Here is a 22,184-nt window from a genome sequence, read left to right as displayed (position 1 = left end):
GGAACCACCAAGATAAGGAGTCACATCTTTTCTAAAATGCCTTATTCTTCCATTGTTCTAATAGGTGAATGTTCTATTATTCAATAACATTTTGGTGCACTGAGGTTCAAATATTTTTCACATATTTCAAAAGTATTCTGAGAATTATTAAGCATGTCTAATAATTCAGTTATTAGACATAGTTAGTTGCACTCTATCTACATAAGCACAAATTTCAGAACCTGAGAAACTCACCACAGTCTACTTCATATTCATCCTGAAAAGTATTCATCCTATTTTTCCAGAAAAGATTTGATTTTATTTGGTGGGTGATATCAATTTGATGAATATTGTTTATTCATTTTCTTGGTGTAAGTACTATGGCTGATTTTAATCAACCAACATGAAATCACTGAATGCAGAACTGGGAAGAGATGAATACAGCCAGCTGTCCTTGCCTGGTTTGAGCTGGCTCCAGCATGTAACTGTCCTTAAGTTTATATCAATAGTTTCTCTAGAATGAATATAATTTTACGACAGTTGAATGACAAGATGGAGTCAGATAGGTTTTTTTTTTTTCCAACGCCAAAAGAACAGGTCTACTAAGCAGGGCTAGACCCAATGACACAGGGCAAAAACAGTGTGACTACAGATAAGGTCACCATAACTCAAGAGGATGCAAGAAATCCTTCCTGTAAGACTTAATTTTATTCTGTGAAGAGAATGACTTATCTTCACTCTTCTTGATACGAAAGCTTAAAATCCTGTTTCTAAGGCATAACACCCCCTTTTTCTCCAACTAAGTAAATGCCTGCCATGAATAATAGTTCCCATCTGAGAAGCTGACATAAATATTGTGACTGGTAGAAAAAATTCTGATCATTATTTCACCAAAAATATGAATTTGACCAGGAAATTCTGAGTACAGAAAAAATTATCATCAAATTTCATATAAGAGAAGCTTAGAAAGTGAATGGATTGATGCTCTGAGATGACTTTCCAGTCCACTTCCTTTAGGGACCTAAATAAGAAAGTGCTTCTTCAACTGGAATTAGAACACAGAAAGATTCCTTTTGTTGCCTTACCATAATGGCTCAAGATGTTTTTATTTTCCTATATTGGCTCATTATTTTTGAAAATGTGTCATCGACCTGTTTTGTGTTGGCTTGGGGCACTTTCATCTCTAAGGAATATTTAAAAATAAGTTTATATTGGTTCCCAGTCCCAAAGAGATAAGAGAGTTTGAGAATTTTTTAATATACAGAACCATTATTAGACAACAAATCTATGTTCTGAACTGTGTTGTGCCTTTTTTTCACCTTTGTCCAAGATGAACCTAAAAGCTCACTAGGGATTGGTGAGAACTATGCCCCCAGGTGTATTTATAATACAAAACAGTCATCCTTTACTATCTGAAACATCAAAATGATTTCTACTCTATGGCTTCTACATGTATTATCACAGATAACCCATGGTAAGTCTTTGGGGTTGCGATTCTACACCAGATTTGGGAAAATGGAGGACTGGTTTCAAAGAGAACATGTCCTATCTTGATACAATATGATGCCGGGATGTTAAAAAAAAAAAAGCAATAGAATCTCATGGTGGTTGAATGATTAAGCACCAGAAAGATTTGTTCCATGCTCTTCAGAATATTTCTAAGTCAGTTAATGATACGCTAGGTGAAACATGTTCAAGTGCATTGACAAATAAGATGACTTCCAGATAATAATATCTAGGCTGATAAATGAATAAAAAGCTTATTTGTTAAAAGGTCAGAAAATTATAACTGTTTAGGTTGGAAAACATTCAGGGGAAATAACGCTCTTCATTCAGGTGGAATGCTCATCAAATATGTGAGATAATTTATGAAAAAGAGAAGATAAATGTCTGTGGACTAGTATCTGCATCAATTGTTATTTCAATACATTCTAAGTATCTTTCTAAACGTTTTAGAGAAATTATGTATTTAATCCTCTCAGCTACCCAGTGTTATATTTCTGTCCATTAACTCTATTTTTAGCACTGAGGATAATTGAGACACATAGAGACTGAAGACCATGCAAAGCTAAAGAGGGACATCCAGAATTTAAACTCCTGTGACTCACTAAGACCTATGCATTAATGGCTATGACCTATGACTGATGTCTGTCACTGGAACATGGAATGTGCATTCAGGAACTTACAGAGAAATTAAGAAAGAGGTTATTAGAGGCTCAATAGAAAGAAGACCTATCAGACATAGGGCTGTTCTGCAATGTGGCAAACTCAGAAAACAGAGTTCTCTGTCACTGGAGGCTTCCAGAACAGATTGAAGGGTGTCAGAGATTTTATAGAGAGATGAGATCTCCTAAGATTTTAGGGGGAGTGGGCTCATGCCTTAAATTTCTTAAATCTTTTAGATTCTGGGACTCATCCTGAGTCAGAATTAAAGTTGTAAGTTGTACTAATGGTTCTGGATTTATTAGATCCATGATTGTTTTCCAGGTTTATGAATTTCAAGGGTTTAAGACAGGTTACCTCCCTCTTCTAAAGAGAGGCTAGATAGATAGATAATACATATATATATATATATATATATATATATATAGATAGATGTTAGACAGTAGATAGATACATAGATATAGATAGGTGATAGATAAATAGATTTTAGATACATAGATACATAGATGTAGATGGATAGATAGATAGATAGATAGATAGATGATAGATAGAGATATATAGATATCTGTATACAGAGAATTGCTTTCACCATGTCCTTCAGCATCCAGTGCTGTTACTCCCATCCTCAGAACATAACATTTTTTAGCTTCATCTTTCTCAGTTTTCCTACATCAAGTCAGTGAGTCTCATAGATACTGCTTCCTTGATATCCTTCTGATTTTGCCACATCACTTCAAAGCATCTCATCTGAATTATCACCAATATCTTTGTAACTTGAGCTCCTCATGCTTAGTTTCATGCCCTTCAACCCATTCACCAAGGTGCTTGCAGACTGGATTTTCAAAAGGCAAAATGCTACCTGGCACCTAATGTGTAATAAACAGGAATTTTGCTAAGCCTCTTAGAATATAGAGAATAACCCCCACATCAAGATAGTTATCTGATCTATCATGCTGAGATTAAGAAACTGCCTTAGAAAAATATCGATGAGGCCTCATGAAGATGGAAACGTTAATATATCAAGGGAGGGAAATAACTACTTTGTTCATAGGATGTTTGGTCTTTTAGACTGAAGACGTGCCTTTGTATTTCATCTTCCTGCAATTTTTCTTACTCTCATTTTGCTCAATATTCTCTGATCACTCACTATACATATTTCTGTAAAGCTTTAGCTTCCTTGTTATTCTCCAAGGATTCTCTAGGTCTAATATTACTCATGTGCCCATGTTTAATTTCTAAAATTAATATTCTTCATAAAAGCAGTAGCATACAGTTTTGAACCAAATCACAGAGATTGTTTGTTGGTGTATAGATGATATGATTAGGCAAATGTGGTCATTAATCAGGCATGTAGCATTTAGTAAACACAGTATAATGTATTTATTTATACTTACTTGATGAATTAAGAAGGTGATGCAGAGGTTGTTCCCTTCAGAATCTGAAAGAGCACAGATTAATTAAAATCTTTAGTAGTATATATTTTTATAACCCGACCTGATTTACTTGCACACTGATACATATTTCATAATCCTCACTGAATTACAATTCTAAAATCTCAGAGGATAGAGTTCTTTTCTTATTTGTTTTTTTCTGGACTAATGTACCATAGAATTTGTATCCAAGTAGATTTACCTACAACAAGTCTTAGCTTTTTATTAATATAATAGGGTAATGATGTCAATATCATAAGGTAAGAAAAATAAAATCATTCAGTACAATGTAGATACCTTATAACTATAAAATAAATAAACTTACCTTTGTTCCCCAATTGCTTCTTGGAAGCTGGTGAATAATTTATGTGTATTTTAAAAATCATTAGAAAGTAAACTTTTAACTTGTGTGTAGTAATATTATCTTCTCATGTGGGAAAGATATAGGCTGACCTATTGTGTGTTTACTTGAAGGAAGAGTTCTTGAATAAGGAATCTCAAAAAAGAAAGCCTTGCAAAGAGATGACTAAGTTTTAGGAGGAGAAACAATAAATTCTCTTGCAATTGGCCTGAGGTGGGTTGTGGGTGCCAAACACAGACATAATCTGAATTCATCAGAAGAAAAAACTTGAAAGAGATGGAGAAGACGTGATTATATGATTTTTCTTGTTCCCAATTTGTTGCTTTATGTCTTCTTTACTATCTGTGTCTGTTTTATACTTTCTTTAAATGGTTTCATAAAGTGAGCTTTGCAAAGAATAAAATAAAATAATTATAATTTCTATATTAATATTTTTATATACTGGGGTGAAAATATTTTCCCAAAGAAAATTAAATACAGTTTATAGAAAATCAGCAGTGAGAAAAATCCTCTAGGACTTCAGGAACTCTTAAAGAAAGCCTCTCACAGGAGGCCCTGGAGACATACAAGATATAGTGTTATATACTATAGTAACCAGCAAAAGGCAGACACATAAAGATGATGGGTCTAGTCCTATGAAAAACAACTTATAAGAAAAAAAATCACCTCTACAGAAATTGTAGTTTTAGTGGATACAATATGCATAAGTATCTAAATAAAGAAAACATTACATTCATAAAGATTTTGTGTTATCACAAGTAGTTGAGAAAAAAACTATTCAAGCTTAGGGATGTAATAATGGTTATTGATGAGGAGAGAGAAGAACAGAAGGTATAGATTGGCACTTGAAATTAAATATAAAGGATGCACAAATAATAGAACACATTGAGAACAAGCTCTAAAATGAACTGCTACAGAAAAAGCTTTATAATAAAAAAGGATTTATTTTCCCAGAGAATAAGTAGAAAAAGATGCAAAACATATGGCTGAAGTTTGGGAAAACACCGCAAGTTTGAAAAATTAGGTTGAAAGTTTTTTGGTAGAATTTACTGGAGAGGGAACTCACTCTGAAGACAGTTACCTGAGAAAACAAGTTAGCTACAAAATTGAAAAATATTCTGGTAAACAAAGTTCATGAGTTTAATCAAGCAGAACAATTTACCACCAATGTAAACCCTTAGTAACTTGTATGTCTAGCCTAGGTGGGATCTAGTTTTTGAAATATTTTTACTCTGGGTTAACTATTTTCCCACAATTCCTATTGGCAGGTCACAAAAGCACATATGTTCAGCAAACAAAAATTAAAGGGAATTGGTTTGGTCCAGCAGTCATGGACCAAAATGAAGCCATCGAATCTATTTAATTTTGCTTATTGGAAATAATTAAGGCACAAAGAAACACAGAACCTGATAGTGGGCTGTTAAAGATCGAGAGAAAAGAAAATTAGAGAGGAGTAGTTTGGATAGAAAAGATAACACGGTATATTTCTAAAATAATTGAAGTATATTTTGCCAAATAAATTAATTTATTCTTATTTTTAATTCATGAAGTCTTCACAGGGAACAGAAGATAAAACAACCACACTGACATTTGATTCTAATGATTGGATCAGCATGCTCACATTCAATGGCTCAGTCTTCATGCCCTCTGTACTGACACTCATCGGGATTCCCGGCCTGGAGTCAGTGCAGTGTTGGATTGGGATTCCATTCTGTTTCATGTACCTCATTGCTGTGATTGGGAATTCCCTAATTTTACTTATAATCAAATATGAAACCAGCCTCCATAAACCTATGTACATTTTTTTGGCCATGTTGGGGGCCACAGACCTTGCACTCAGTACCTGTATTCTTCCCAAAATGTTAGGCATCTTCTGGTTTCATTTCTCAAAGATATCTTTTGAAGCTTGCCTTTTACAAATGTGGCTTATTCACTCATTCCAAGGAATTGAATCAGGTGTCTTATTGGCAATGGCCCTCGATCGCTATGTGGCCATCTGCCACCCTTTGAGACATGCCATTGTCTTCTCCCAACAACTCTTGACTCATATTGGAGTTGGGGTGATGCTCAGGGCTGCCATTCTTATAGCACCATGCATAGTGCTTATCAAATGTCGTCTTAAACTCTTCCGCACTACAGTCATCTCCCACTCTTACTGTGAGCACTTGGCCATTGTGAAACTGGCTTCTGAAGATATCCGAATCAACAAAATATATGGTCTATTTGTTGCCTTCTCCATCTTAGGGTTTGACATAATTTTTATCACTTTGTCCTATGTTCAAATCTTTATCACTGTCTTTCAACTACCCCAGAAAGAAGCACGATTCAAAGCTTTTAATACATGCGTTACCCACATATGTGTCTTCCTCCAGTTCTATGTCCTTGCCTTCTTTTCTTTCTTCACACATAGGTTTGGCTTTCATATACCACCATATGTTCATATTCTTCTATCAAATCTTTACCTTTTAGTCCCACCTTTTCTTAATCCTATTGTCTATGGAGTGAAGACCAAACAAATCCGTGACCATGTCCTGAAAATAATTCTCTTCAAAAAACATTTTCATCAGTAGTGCCTCTTTGTATAGGGATTTGAGGTTGGTTCAAAGTAGCAACATGGATATGGTGAAGAGTTGTATCTTTTACAAATATCTACATCCAAAAACAATCTTTAAATTTTAGATGCTCATCATTAATGGAAGTATTTAAGAAATCATAAAATACTTAACTTTGTCTGGCCACTCATATATGATGAAAACTCTTATGCTGAGTTTTCAAATTGTTTCTATTTATAATTATTCTTCTGTATTTGGCCAGTCTGTTTGAAGTTAGAAGTTCCTCTCTGTCAACCTTTAGCTCTGCATAAAAACAAAATTGCAGAAAGCAAGACAATACGAGGTAATTTTTCAAGGACCATTTCACACATCAATATTTTCAAGCTGCTAACCCAACCCATAGCTGTAATTGTGGATGTATCTTGTTTTCTAACATCTGCTTGTGAATCTATAATGTGACATATTTTGAATAACTTATCTATTTTACCTATTTTCTCTTAAAAACTGATAAATATAAAAACAATACAATACTGATATCAGCAACACAAAACATATATGATGAATCCCACAGACAACAAATAGTCGTGAATTTATATAGGAAATAATGTAGTAAAAATACTGATAAAATTAGGGTATTTAAAATACTTTTTGTTTTGGAAAATGAAAATGTGATCAGTGCTTAAATAGAAAAATACCCTTAAAATAATATGTTTTTTAATGACATTACCCAATGAAGTTTATTCAAATTTGGAGGTTGAAATTTCAGAATGAAATAAATATAAAAATTAATCCCATTGCATTCATTAATTGCCTACTGCAATTATCTTAAGTATGAAACCTTGTCTTATTTACATTTTTATCAATAACATGTAAAACAATGCCCGAGACTTCTTAGAAGCTCTATAAAATTACATTAAATAATAAACAATGTCAACACCTTTATAGTGTTGGTTAATGGTATTCAAAAGCAAGGAATCTGGAGGTTTTAAGGTCAAATTTAATATTGTCATACAGAAATTACACATACTAGAAAGGTTATTCAAATATTAGAAAGGTAAACAAAGATGGTGACTTGAATAAATCATTATGTAATTTTGAAATAGAGTATAAGCCAAACACAAAGCTGGAATATGAGGAACTCATTCCTAAAACAGGAATTTCAGATCTTTCTTCTGCCCATATACCTCCATCTTCTTTCTACATGTTGCATCAACAAAGGTCAGGTTTAAATTTTTTTTGGTTAAACCTTTAAAACTGAGAACCAATAAGATGATTTTTTAAAATAACCAAGGAGACAGAGAAAGACACTTGGTTTTCTAATTTTAGACAGAGTCCCCGATGAGGAAGAACTAATCTAAGAAAATATCCCAGTGGAGGAAAAGGAAGGGACACTACCATTCAACATACAGAGGTAGAGAATAATTTTGGGTAAAAGTTCTTGTTGAATGAAGCAGAAATAAATTTGAATCATATGCTCTTGGTTTTTCACAAAAACTATGTAAACATGCAGTATGTGAAGTAAAATTTATCAGAAAGAACAAAGTAGTATTAGTGGGTATGACGGAAAAGGTATATAATGAGACAATAAGCACTTAATCTATTTTAATTATGTATTAGAGCATGAAATATTTCAGATGTTGTGGCATATATAGTGCATACTGAATAGTTGATGAGGACATCATTCCATCAAAAGAAAAAATGTCAAATATATGAATTCTTTCTGAGAGGTTATTGTGTGTAAATGATAAAGAATGGAAATTATAAGTATGTGATATTCCTAAATGAGACCAAAACAAATAAAGCATGATAAAAACAAATTAATATTGTATGAAAGGAAGAACCATATTTCACAGTATAAAATACAAAATATACCAAAATACATAAATAAAATGAGAAAAACACCTATACTTTAAAAATCTACCTTTTAAATCTATACTTTTAAATTAAGAAATGAAAAAATAAAACACATTTTATATGCTTCAGAGTATATGGTTTCATTTATCTTCTGGAATAAGAGGAAGACAAATAAAAAAGACATTAAAATGTACACTAGAAAATGAGAAAAATTATTTTTATAAGAGGAATCTAGGGTCTAAGATTATTATGGGTTAGTAGTCTGGTTATTTAAGCCTCCTCTTAATTAAAGATACCTTGACATTGATATCAAAGGTGTAATAATTGAGCAACTATTTTTTTGTATCTGAAACAGAGGATGAGACATAGGGTAATTGCTAAGAGGAAGCACTTCACTTCCCCTTCTGGGGAATGTAAACATATCTGGAGGAAATGAAAACACTAATTCAAAACAATATGTACCCCTAAGTTTTCATTGATAGATGAATAAAGGTGATCTCATATATATGTATATGAACATACACACACACACACACACAATGGAATACTACTCAGCCACAATAAAGGATGAAATATTTTCATTTGCAGTAATGGACCTTGAGGGTACAATGCTAAGTGAAATAAATAACATAAGGACAAATACCATATAATCTCACCTATAAGTGGAACCTAATCAACAAAACAGACAAATGAACAAAATAGAACTAGACATGGAAATAAAGAACACACTGACAGTGATTAGAGGGGAGGGAGAAGGGGGATAAGGGGGGGTGAAGAAGGGGGAAGGGGCAAGTGAAGGAACATGAAGAGAGGACTCATGGACACTCACAGTGGAGTAGGGATTGACTGTGGGGTGGGGAGGGGCAGAGGAGAGTAAGGGGAAAAGGTGGGAAAACTGTAACTGACAATAAAAAGACAAAAAAATTAAAAGACAAAGACCATATGATTTCATTTATATGTGGAAGCTACTAAAAGACAAAGCAAATGAATGAACAAAATAAAACCAGTATCCTTAAAATAGAGCGATTGCCTGAGAAAAGGGGGATGCATGGGCAAAATGGGCGAAGGGAATTGAAAGCTTTAACTTTCAGTTATAAAATAAATAAGACATGGGGATATAATGTATATCATAGTGAGTAGAGTCAACAATATTGTACTGTAAATTTGATAGTTGCTAAGAAAGTAAGTCTTCAAATTTCTAATCACTAGAAAAAAATTTTGAGACTTTTTATGGGGGTAGAAGGTAAATAGACTTATTGTGATGGCCATTCAGCAGTGTATACAAATGTCAAATCATCATGTTGTACACCTGAAATTAGCAGAATGTTTGTTCTGTCAATTGTACTTCGATTTTAAAAAAATACAAGAAGGTAGTTAGAATTTAAAGTTTGATTTAGTTGATTAGAAGCAAATAAGCAAAAGAGTCAGTAGTGTAGCATAGTTTCTTTTCTTTGAAACATAACTCCCAGAAATGTTAATATAAAGGAAACAACCACAAAACTGCCTTCGAGGTGAAGAAATAAATTATAGTGCATTCCCTGGAAGCCAAGGTTGTGTCTCACTGTGGTCACAATCTTTCACTCTTGCCAAAGTTAATCTCTGTACTATCATCTAATATAAATCTTTCCTTGTTTTTTATATTCTTTTAAAACAACAAAACAAAGAAACAAGCAAAATATAACTAAAGACACTGAAATAAAAAACAGGCTGACAGAGTTCAGAGGGGAGAGGAGAGGGAATTTCAGGGGAATTTCAGGGGAAAAGGGGAAGGGTTTACGGGAACGAGTATAAAGGACACATGGATAAAAACTAGGGGTGGGTGGAAATGGGAGGGAGGAGGGGAGAGCTGGGTGGGTGGGTTGGGATGGGAGTAAAAGATAGAAAATTGTACTGCAACAACAACTAAAATAAAATAAAAAAAAGAAAAAGAGAAAACCCAGGTTAGGTTTGCTTGTTTTTGAATTTTACACAAATTAAATGATATAATGCATATTTTTTGTGTCTTCTTGTGACTTTTACCCAGGATATTATTTGTACATTTATTATGTTCATTTTCTTCCAGCATAATGTTTCATGGTAGAAATATACTATAATATCTTTCCTCATCCTGTGAGTACTGAAAAGGGTCAGTTATGAATAATATCTTTATAAACATTTTTGTATATGTATCTTGGTACACTTAGAATGGTGATTTGTATACTTAAAAGTCAAATTGCTAATCCTTGCATCAATTAAACCCACTAGCAGAATATAAGAATTTACATTGCTGGACATCTTTGCTAATATTTGACACAGCTCTTTGTAATTTAGCCACATAGTTTATATATAATATTAACTCTTTGTGATATTAGTTGACATTTTCTTGACAACCAAATTGAGTAAACTTTGTTTATATTCAGGGCACATTTGGATATTACTTTCCACAAATTAAAAGCCTTTTTACACTTTCTACTTTATCTCCTGTATTATTTTTATTAGCATTTCTGAGATCTTTATATATTTACTCCCATTCTATTTATACATATTAAAAATATTTCCTGCTTCTTTGCAGGATTCTCTTGATGTAATTTTGAAAACTAGATATTTTCATTCTAATGTAACAAAACTTATTAAGCATTTAAATAAGAGGTAGTGCTTTCCATGCCAGTTTAAAAAATCTTTGCCTATTATGTGTTTATGAATATCATCACCATAAATATTGTTTTTCTCTAATAGTTAGACTTAAAGTCCATTTAAAATTGCTATTTAGCTATAGTGAAATAGAGACTATTGTCCTTGTTTTAAACTTCATTATAAAAATGTCATACAATTAACTTTAGTTAATTAACATGTACTATCTGATGAGTCTTGCCTTGGGGGTATGTCCATGAAATCATTACCACGATCAACTCATCACTCCCCACAACTCCTTACAAATCCTTATGTGCATTTGTAATACATACCACCATTTACTCCAGTATCTAGGCAGCCATTTATCTGTTTCTCACTAGAGATAAGTTTGCATTTTCTAGACTTTGATGTAAGTGCAATATGTAATTGCATTTTTCATCTTGTTTATTTCACTTGCCATACTTATTTGATGTTAGAAACTGCCAAATTGTTTAAAAAAACTAACATTTCATACTCCTACCAACATTTTACAAGAATTCTAGAACTGGCTTGTATTTGATGTCATTTTTTATTATAGCAATTTTGATGGATGTGTAGTATATTTTTGTGGTTTTTCATTTGCATTTCCCTCATCACTAATGGTGTTGAACACTTTTCTTTTGTTTAGTGGTAATGTTGTATCCTATAGTTGTTCATATTTGTTGCCCATTTTCTTATCAGGTTGTTCGTTTAGTTAAAAACTTTGTGTGTGTGTGTATGATTAGGTTTGAGTCCTTTTTCTGATATATGAGGTCTGTCTGGAAAAAGTTCAACCATTGTTATTATAATGAGAATGGTTTGCATGATGACATTGTAAACTGACAGTCAAGGAGAGTAGACTGGAAAGTGCTTGTGTGAACAATGATGACTTCACTATACTAGTCCATGGGGGTGGTGGACACCTTTGAGTGAGCATGTGTACTGCACGGCCATCACATTCAAAATGACTGAGCAAGTAGGCCAACAGATCTGCATCACATTTTGCATTAAACTTGAATATTCCTTCATGTTAACTATTCAGATGATTCAGAAGGCTGCAGCTATGGGCAACTGGAGATTGGCAGCTTGATCATGACATCCACTCATGCATCACATCTCATGTAGAGTTTTTTGGTAAAACATCAAATCAGCCAGGTGACTCAGTCCCCCTGTAGCCCAGATTTGGTGCCCTGTAGCTTCTGGCTTTTCCCAAAACTCAAATCACCTTTGAAAGGGAAGAGGTTTCAGACCATTGATGAAATTCAGGAAAATACGATGGGGCAACTGATGGTGATTGGGAGAACTGTGTGAGGTCCCAACATGCGTACTTTGAGGGGGACTGAGGTGTCATTGTCTTATGTCCAGTGTTTCTTGTATCTGGTATCTTCTTCAATAAATGTCTCTATTTAGCATATTGTGTGCCTGGATATTTTCTGGACAGACCTCTCATAATGTGGTAAATCTTTCCTCTCTTTAACTTCTCTTTTTATTTTCTTAATGCTATCTTTCAGAGTTTAAGTTACTTTTTCATGCAGTTCAATTTCATCAATTGTTTTCCATTATGGTTTTTATTTTGTTTTGCTTTATCTGAGTTATCTTTGCCTACTCCCCTGTCACAAAAGATTTTCTTCTGTTTTTACCACAAAGTTTTATGGTATATGGTGTTTTCAATTAGGTCAGTAAAAGATTTTGAGTATATTTTTGTATAATGCTAGCTTAATAGCTATTTTCATTTTTTATACAGATGTACAGTTGATAATTTGTTGAATAAACATTCCTGTATCTATGGTATTGCCTTGGCACTTTTATTGAAAATCCTTTAACTGTATATATGTGTGGATCAACATCAAATTACCATAATCATTGTAGATCTGTGGTAAGTCTTTAAATTGGGTGAGGTCAAGACTCCCACTTTGTTATTTTATTTTTAAAGTATTTTCTTAAGTCTTTTGTATTCCTATAGACACTTTAAAAGTAGTTTGTCAATATTTCCAAAATACATTCTAGAATTTTGATTGAGATTGTATTTAATTTATAGAGCAATTAAGGAAATATTGTCAATTTAACAATATTGTGTATTTCAATCATAGAAATAGTGTGTCTTCCTAGGTCATCCTTTATTTTGTCTTTAAAGTTTGTTACCTTTATATTTTAGAAATATTGGAAGTATTTTTTAATCCTAATTATGTTTTGTTATTAATATAAATACAGTTTTAAATTTAATGTTTAATTGTTGCTAGTCTATAATAATTTAATTTATTTTCATATTTACTTTTTTCACACTTTTTTATTGTTGTTCAAGTATAATTATCTCCACTTTCCCCCCACCACTCCCCTCCTACCCCAACCATTCCCATTTCCCACCCTTGATCCTACCTCCCTTTGGTTTTTATCATAAATCAGTGATAATGCTATTACAGTTGTCCCATTTTTTCTGCCCTTTATCCCATTCCACCCTGCACCCTCCCTCCCAGCAGCATCCCCACCCCCCACCTTAGTTCATTTCCATGAGTTGTACATGTAAGTTCTTTGGCTTCTCCATTTCCTATACTATTCTTAACCTCTCCCTTTCTATTTTGTATTTACCATTTCTGCTTCTTATTCCCTGTACCTTTCCCCCCATTCTCCCCACTCCCCACTGATAATCCTCTGTGTGATCTCCATTTCTATGATCCTGTTCCTGTTCTAACTATTTGCTTAATTTGTTTTTGTTTTAGGTTCAGTAGTTGATAGTTTTGAGTTTGTTGTCATTTTACTGTTTATAGTTTTGATCTTCTTTTTTTAGATAAGTCCCTTTAACATTTCATATAATAAGGGCTCAGTGATGATGAATTCCTTTAACTTGACCTTATACGGGAAGCACTTTATTTGCCCTTCCATTATAAATGATAGCTTTGCTGGATAGAGTAATCTTGGATGTAGATCCTTGCCTTTCATGATTTTGAATACATCTTTCCAACTCCTTCTTCCTGTAAGGTTTCTTTTGAGAAATCAGATGATAGTGTTTTTTTTCCATCATTTTTTATTTTTAAACTTCTTTTATTTGAGTAATTATAGACTTGTAAGTAATTGTAAAGATACCACAAAATAGTGGACCCACTTTTTCCTAATGGTTACATCTTACATATTATAACAGAGTATCAAATCCAGGAAAGTGACGTTGGTACAATATGTGCATTAAGTTATATCTCATTTTATCATTTATATATTGCTATAACTACCAAATCAATCAAGATACACAATTAATCACTATTCTACAAAAATTCCTTAAGCTACTACTTTATAATACTGACCCCTTTCTCATCATTCTTAAAGAGAGAAATCAGCTGATAGTATTATGGGAACTCCTTTGTAGCTAACTGTCTCCTTTTTTCTTGAGTTTTCCTATATAAACAATCATATCATATGCAAATTGGATAGTATTAGTTCTCTTCTTTTTTTCTACCTTTTAAAAATATTATTTTTCTATATCTTTTATTTTACTTTTTATCCTACTATATTTGGGCTTCTTTACCATGATGTAGCCACTGGCCTGCAGAGCTTACGTGCAGTGACCACGGAATGCTGTGGATGGCTCGTCAAAAGACGAGAAAAACATACACAGAGACAACCGAGTCCTGTGGGGAAATAAGGACAAAACGGCCAATCTCTCTAGTGTAGAACACCCCGAGTCCCGCCTGAGTAGTGCTTTTATTAAGAATACAGACACAGTTTGTGGATTCCAGTCTGGCAGGAAAGATCAAAAGGAATAGGTAATTTTCAAAGGGTCTGAGAGAACTCCCACTGAAATTCTGGGCAAAGTTTGGGGTTTTGTCACTGTAGGAACCTAAAAGGCTAGTCTCGTTTCCTGCCTGTGCCTTCAAATTCTAATTCAATAGCATCCTCCAGCAAGCAGATCTCACAGGTTCTTGCATATTCTATGTCCCAGGCCTGATTACCCCAGGGGTCTGCTGTTTCTGGTCTGGGCTGCACTGCCCTTGTTATTTCCACAGACCTGAGACAACAGAGGAGACAAAGGCAGCCAGGAGACTTGGATTTCTTACAGCTAAAAACAAGGACTCAGGCTTTGACAAAGCCAAGGGGGCAGGGGTTGATGTCCATCACCCCTTCATTTCCATAGCCCCGAGTCTCTTCCCTGAGGCCTCCTTGTGATCATGCCTGTCTTAGGCAATTCCCCCCATGGGAAATCTTCCCTGTCATTGGCTAACTGATCAAGCATAGGAGGCCAGGCGCAGAACAGGCAGCATTCATGCCAGGGAAATAAGTTTTGTCTCCTTAGTGGCTCCTGGTTCAGAGGTCTCTCACTCAGCCTTCGCCACGGTGGTTACAGATTCCTGAGACCAGGCAGGGTGGGCCCCAACAGTACCATGCTGAATAGAAGCATTGACAGTGGGCATCCCTGCATCACTCTCAACCTGATGAAGAAGTTTTTGTTTTGCACTCAAGTATGATATTAACTTAGGTTGTTCATAGACACACTTCACCAACTTAAGTTCTCTAGCATTCCTAGTTTTCTGGTGGTTTTTATTTTAACTGAATGTTGAATATTTTCATATGTTTTTCTGCAATCATTGAAAAGATTCTGTCCTTTATTTTGTTCATATAGTTAGTTATATTGATTTACTTTCTGTTGTTTACTGAATGTTTAACTAACATATATGATTATAATAACAAACATAGCATGTGTATATTTAGATTTAGAGGCAAATAACTCAAAATTCAACTAGCAAGGAAAGAAGAGAGGTGTCTGTCAGCTCCATAGGTCAGTCCAGACCTCTGTTAAGACCATCTGCTGCCTTCTCATTATTTTACATACAATGGAATTGAGGCTCAGAAGAGTTAAGTAAGTATTCAGGGGCACAAACAGTCCAAGTTTGAGTCCTGGCTAGGCAGGGACCTAGCTGTTATATTCCAAAAGTTGTCTCTGTATCACCATACGTTGCTTCAAGCATTACGTGCCGTATGTATAACCTCTGGTCTTTGTTTTCTCTCTATGTGGCGTTTCTGCCGACATAGTACATGACTCAGACTCCAGGAGAAATCCAGTTACTATTGGCATTTATCTGACCTTCCCAGGACTTGGGAGTCTCATGTTCTTTGTTTTATCCAAATCTATCCATAGAGATGGGTTTTTAGAGCACACAGTCATCTCTTCCTGTTCTCTCTGTTGAAAAAACCTCAGCTAGTCTATTGAAAGAACTTTCAAATGGAGTATAAGAACCTGGCCCAGTTACTTTCAGGTTGGCTTCCAGTCGGAAGACAGATCTATTTTCCAGGTCAAATTTGTTCCATGCTGTGGATCCAGGAGCATGTAAAAAAGATTTGGCCCCAAACAGACATTGTATCCATAATGCCTGGGGTTCTCCTCCACTCACAGGTTTGAGATCCCCTTCAACTAAGGGCTCTGGCGAATTAGAGGCAGAGTCCAGGGTAACAGGCAGTTACATGCAGCAATTACAGGTTTGAGATATGTGTCAGATTGACTTATACCCTATCAATGAAGTAATGGATATTTAAACTAAGGAACTTAACTTCCAGAGGCTTGAAATGAGAGCTTGAAGGGATTACCTTAAGTTAAAAATGCTCAGACATCACAGCCAGAAATTAGATAGACCAGAGCTTTTCTACTGCCCTCTCAACTGCCTACATATTTCTGGGGACATTATTTCCTTTTCTCTAAAATGGGGTTCATGATACTAGCCTCAGAGACCCGTTATGAGAAATGTGATAATACTCATCAAAGATGTAGCATAGATCCTGACCCCCAAATGCAACTAAAATATTCAGGGCCGGGTGTGAACACCCTAGAGTTAAGATCCAAGAAAAATCACTACCATTTCAAAAGCAGAGAGGCAGAAATGAATGGAGCAGAGGTTTGGAAGTGCTGTTTATTGGATCCTCTAGCCAGAGTCAGATCAACATCTTTGGGCATGCCATACACTGGGAAGCACGCTAGGCAGAACAACAGAATCACTTGGTGTTCTTTCATTTACATCATCATTTATTCTTATTGAATCATAAGTCAGATTTTTAAAAATATTCAGTTCAATGGTTTTTAATGTATTATAAAGATCATGCAACCATTATTAATATTCAATTCCATAATATTTTTCTCATCCTAAAAGAAACCCATATTCATGGATAATCACTTTCCTTTTCCTCCATCACTCCCACCTCCAGCATCCCTATCCCCAGTCCTGACAACCACTAATCTGGCTTTTGTCTTCATGGATTTGCCTTTCTGGGTGTTTTATCTAAACGAAGCATAAAATATGAGAACCTCATCCATGTATTGTATCAGTACTGCATTCATTTTTATGGCTTAGCAATAGTCCATTGTATGGATATAGCATATTTTGTTTAGCTATTTATAGGATGATAAACTGTTTCTACTTTTGGTTATTACTAGCCATCATTAAAAAAGCATCACTAGAAGGAGACTTCACTTGGGGGTAGTGAACACACAGTACAATATACAGATGTTGTAATATAAAATTGTATATTTGAAACCTATACAATTTTATTAACCAATATCACCTCAATAAATTCAGTAAAAAAGGCAAAACAAATCCAAAAAAGTATCATTAAAGGTTCCACTTGAGGTTATTTATAATCAATTTAAAATAAGTCCAGTAGCATTTTTATGTATTTTTTTAGTTATTTCATTTGCATAGGAGAGGGAATATACAAAGTAGATATGGGTATATTTTCCTTTTTATTGCATTAATCAATTTTATACAATAAGAAAGAAAAGGCCAAAAAGATATGTATTTTAAATTACATTACATATTAAAAATATTAAAAAGTATAGACATTCCTGTGATCAAGTGTTTGTTGAAAAAGCCTATGATCTCCTTCTCTAGAATAACTGCCTTCATCCCCGACATTGTAGATAAGGTATATATTATCTGTGTATTGCTGATTTTTTGCTCGTATTCTTAGGAAGCCTCACTACATACAAAGCTCACAATAAACCCCGTGCTCCCTATGACTTCCAACACATTCCTCCCTGGAATACCTGAAGTGATTCTGGAATGTTTGAATCTTCATGGGATTGCCAAGAGTAAATAAGAAGAGACAATGATTTGTTTTGTTTCCAATTCTTTTTCCTTAAATAGCATGAAATAAAGCTGACAGTTTTCTCAGTCAAGTAATGAATTCCCATGCTATGCACTTCCTTACTTTGTGTTCCATTTTTTCCTCTTTTCTGTTTTAGTTATTTTATTTTATTTTATTGTTCTTCAAGTACAGTTGCCTACATTTACCCCTCACCACTGCCCCCCACCCTAGCCATCCCCACCTCCCTCTCCTGATCCCAACCCCCCACCTTGGTTTTGTCCAGGTGTCCTTGTTGCTCCTAAAAACACTTCCTCCACTTTCCCCCCATTATCCCCTCCCACTTCCCCTCTGACTACTCTCAGATTGTTCTTAATTTCAATGTCTCTAGTTATATTTTGCATGCTTGTTTGTTTTGCTGAATTGGTTCCATTTATGTGTTCCATTTTTATCACAAAGAAGAGAGCAAGATGAATCCCACCCAACCACTGGCTCTGTGAGACACAATTGTGCTAGATGTTTCAACACTTCCATCTTCTGGTCAGACGTGATATGTCAGGCCCACTGGGAACTGAATGGTATTGCCCTAAAAAATGATGTCAGTTCTTCTGGCCCTAAACCTCCTTTTTGCCCTAGGGAGTAAAAAATATGTTAGAATTTTTAAGAGTCTGATGAAGTTTGATAATCAAGAAAAATTATATTAGAAAACAAATCTGCCATACCTAGAACCAGCAAAGAACGTTCTCCTATGCCAGTCACTTCCCACTGTTGTTCCTAGATAATGAGTAGATAGTCAGAAATGTGTACTAGGTCAAGTGGAGATAAAAATATATCTTGAAGTGAAAACACAAGTAAAGTCATAAATGTAAACTTCAGAAACAAAATTCCAAATCATAAAAGTAAAGAATATATATTGATTTCTGATAGAGTCTGAATTTGAACTTGTAGGAAATATAATTCAAGAGCAGTCAGATAAATTGAAGAATATGCTTGAGAAGATTGAGAGGTTAAAGGCAATTTGTAACATTATTGGATAAGTTCAGTCAATCTGAACATGTTCTACCTGAAAAAGAGAGGATTGTGAATGACGTGAATCTTTGTATTTTATATCTGAAGCTGTATAACTCAAGAAGGGAAGTGGTGGTTACAAGCTACATGTTAGCTCAGTGTAAGGTCTTTCTAAGAGAGTTGTACAATAATTAGACACAAGGCAGGGAAAGGCATTGACATACATAGAGTCAGCAGCCAAGAAACTATGCTAAAGAATTCTGTTTTGAGAGAGTGATTTGGTACAATAATCTCCAAAACATTCCAAATTTAAAATTTATGAATAATGTTGTTGAGGGCCAGTGAATAACTCAGAATAGTATTTGGAGATGATGACTTCATTTATAGAGAAATGTTTCAAAGTGCTTAGGGTAACAACACAAAAAATGGTTAGGAAAATTTGATTTACATTTACACAGCTAATCACTTAGGCAGCATCTCTGCTCTCATTTAAAAAAATACATTTTTAGATGTATACTCTTGTCAATGCTAAAACTGAACTACAGTTTGCTGTTTGTATTCAGTTACTGGAAAGTGTGATATGTTCACAAACCGAACTTTGTATTGCAATGAGTTTTCTGGAATCTTTTCTTTCTGTCTCTCCTGCCTTCCAAATCACTTACACTTGGGTCTGTCAATTATTCACCATTCAACATCTTGGACAATTCTCAAAAAATCCACTCCCTTATATTTTTTTGTTTGTTCAGATTTTGCAGAAGATAAAAAATTAGAACTTCCTGCTTCCAACTTCATTTACTTAACCTTACTTCCAAACTCTTCAACATCTTCCTCATTTCTTTCCTGGTGAAACAACCAAGGTCTCTCTTTACCTACACCAGGTACTCTTTATCTCTTTTAATTTTATTAACTAATATTTTCAAACTGTCTTCACTTTGTTGTGTGGAAAAGAGACTGGGCGAGGAGCTGTGGATGCTTATCTAAGTGAGAAATTTATATATAAGACTTGTTTCCTGAATCAGAATCACCTTGGCAGCTGCCAATGTGTATCTTGATGGAGTCTGGGTCCTGCATCATGTCATATTTCAAAATTTCTTGGTGGGAAGGAAATTCAAGATGAGGAGAGGTAGTTTTATTGGGGGGGGGGGTCACAATCCTAGAAAGGGTCTTCAATCAGTAGTTTATTAAAGAACTGTTAGTGTGTTCTGTAGAAATACCCAGCCCTGCTAGTCTAAAGTGAGTGGATGTTGAAAAGAAAAGAGGCAGTAGGAAGGAGAGAAAAATGGGCCTCAACAGATTACAGATTTTGGTGTTTCTCTGTCTAAAGCATTGTTCCATTTTTTTCTTCTGATTTTCATGAACAGGTTAGAAGAAGAAAGGGAAGATGGACTGGGGTCAGGTAGGGGGCGAGAAGAACACCAGTAAGCAGCCAGGTCATGTAGGTCCCATCATCGGCATCAAATACTCCATTTTCAAACTGTGGATATCACTGAGTGTGGGCTGATGGTTTTGTTAACACGTACATATCCCGATGAAACTCTCTGTGGGACCAAAATTCATTATCTCATTCATTTTAAAGAAAACGCTATATAAGCTGATGAAGTTGATTCTCATAATTCTGTTATTCAGTATTTGTGTGACTGGCTGAGCTGAGTACAGAGAATCACAGTTTACCAAACTTTGCTCCCTTGCTAGAAATGACTCTGATCTGCCATGCCCATTACAAATGGCACCATGTTCATGCCTTCTGCGATCACCCTTATTGGGATCCCTGGCCTTGAAACTATACAGAGTTGGATTGGGATTCCATTCTGTGTTGCTTTGGTGGGGAATTCTCTACTTTTGCTCATTATCAAATTGGAACACAGTCTCCATGAGTCTATGTATACCTTCCTGGCCATGTTGGGAGCCACATAAATTGCACTTGGCACCAGCATTGTCCCCAGGATGCCTGGAAATTTTGGGTTACACTTGCCAGAGATCTATTTTGATGCTTGTCTTTTCCTGATGTAGCTCATCCACACATTTCAAGGTATTGAAGCAGGAGTCCTGCTGGCTATAGCGCTGGACCACTATGAAGCAATCTGTTATCCTCTGAAGTATGCTATCATATTCACACAACAAATAGTCACTCATATTGGAGTTGGGGTGTCATTGCATCCTGCCATTCTGGTAATGTCATGCCTATTGCTCATAAAGTGGCATCTAAAACTTTGTCAGTCAAAGTTAATACCTCACACTTACTGTGAACACATGGCCCTTGTGAAGCTTGCCACTGAAGATATTTACATCCATAAACTCTATGGTCTCTTTGAAGCTTTTATTGTTGGCAGTCTTGACTTCATTTTGATCACTTTTTCCTGTATACAAATATTTACTACTGTCTTTCACTTGCCACAGAAAGAGGCATGTCTTAAGGCATTTAATACATGTATTCCCCACATACATGTCTTCTTCCAATTCTACTTCCTTGCTTTTTTTCTCCTTATTTACTCACAGTTCTGGATCTTATATCCTATCATGTATATATATCATGTTGTACAACCTTTTATTGTGCAGTGTCAGTCTTGCACCTAAGGCTTTACTTTTAGGGCTTTTAAAAGTGGGTTAGGTATATAATCCATTCCTTAGACTATAGTCATTATGTGTTGAGCAAGGAAAGACTGCTAAAAACTCCCTATTTATTTTCCAGATGTCATCTGCTTACTTTTTTGACCTCCCATTACATGAAGTTTAAGAGTTCAGCAATTGTCTTATATGAAAACTACCACATTATCAGTGTTAATTCTCCATTTCTCCTTTCTCACCAGGATTTAAATCTTTCTGTTGCCTCCTTTTTTCTTTGATACTTTGCCAGAATTTGAAAATATCTGTTTTTCTGACCTTCAGAATGGGCCTTCTGCCAGGAAAATTCTCTTTCTCAAATTTATGTTTTATCCTCAGAAATAGCAGATGGCTCTTGGTAACCATGGCTTCAGAAAGTCAGCTATCTCTGTCCTCTGAAATCCTGCTCTCTGACTTTTTATTGCTTTAGGATGTCTCTAATATATTTTAAACTTTTAAAATGTACATTATTTACTTATTCATTGGGTAAACTTTTGCCTCTATTCTCCCTTTCTTGCTCTTATTGACAGAATTATAATTTGGGTTTCATAC

The 22,184-nt window shown here is 34.8% G+C and overlaps 1 protein-coding gene and 1 pseudogene across 1 annotated transcript; both read left to right on the top strand.

Annotated features, from left to right (window-relative positions):
* The first annotated feature begins 5,253 nt into the window (after positions 1–5,253).
* LOC114498903 (olfactory receptor 52A5) lies at positions 5,254–7,121 on the top strand. The gene has a single exon (XM_028514909.2). The coding sequence runs from the start codon at positions 5,478–5,480 to the stop codon at positions 6,501–6,503; it is 1,026 nt and encodes a 341-aa protein (XP_028370710.2). The 5' UTR covers positions 5,254–5,477; the 3' UTR covers positions 6,504–7,121.
* Positions 7,122–20,741: 13,620 nt separating this feature from the next.
* Positions 20,742–21,639, top strand: LOC114498901 (annotated as a pseudogene).
* Positions 21,640–22,184: the final 545 nt, after the last annotated feature.

Source organism: Phyllostomus discolor, chromosome 6 (genome assembly GCF_004126475.2).
Source record: "Phyllostomus discolor isolate MPI-MPIP mPhyDis1 chromosome 6, mPhyDis1.pri.v3, whole genome shotgun sequence".
Classification (NCBI taxonomy): Eukaryota; Metazoa; Chordata; class Mammalia; order Chiroptera; family Phyllostomidae; genus Phyllostomus; species Phyllostomus discolor.
This window is presented reverse-complemented; position numbering and strand designations above follow the sequence as displayed.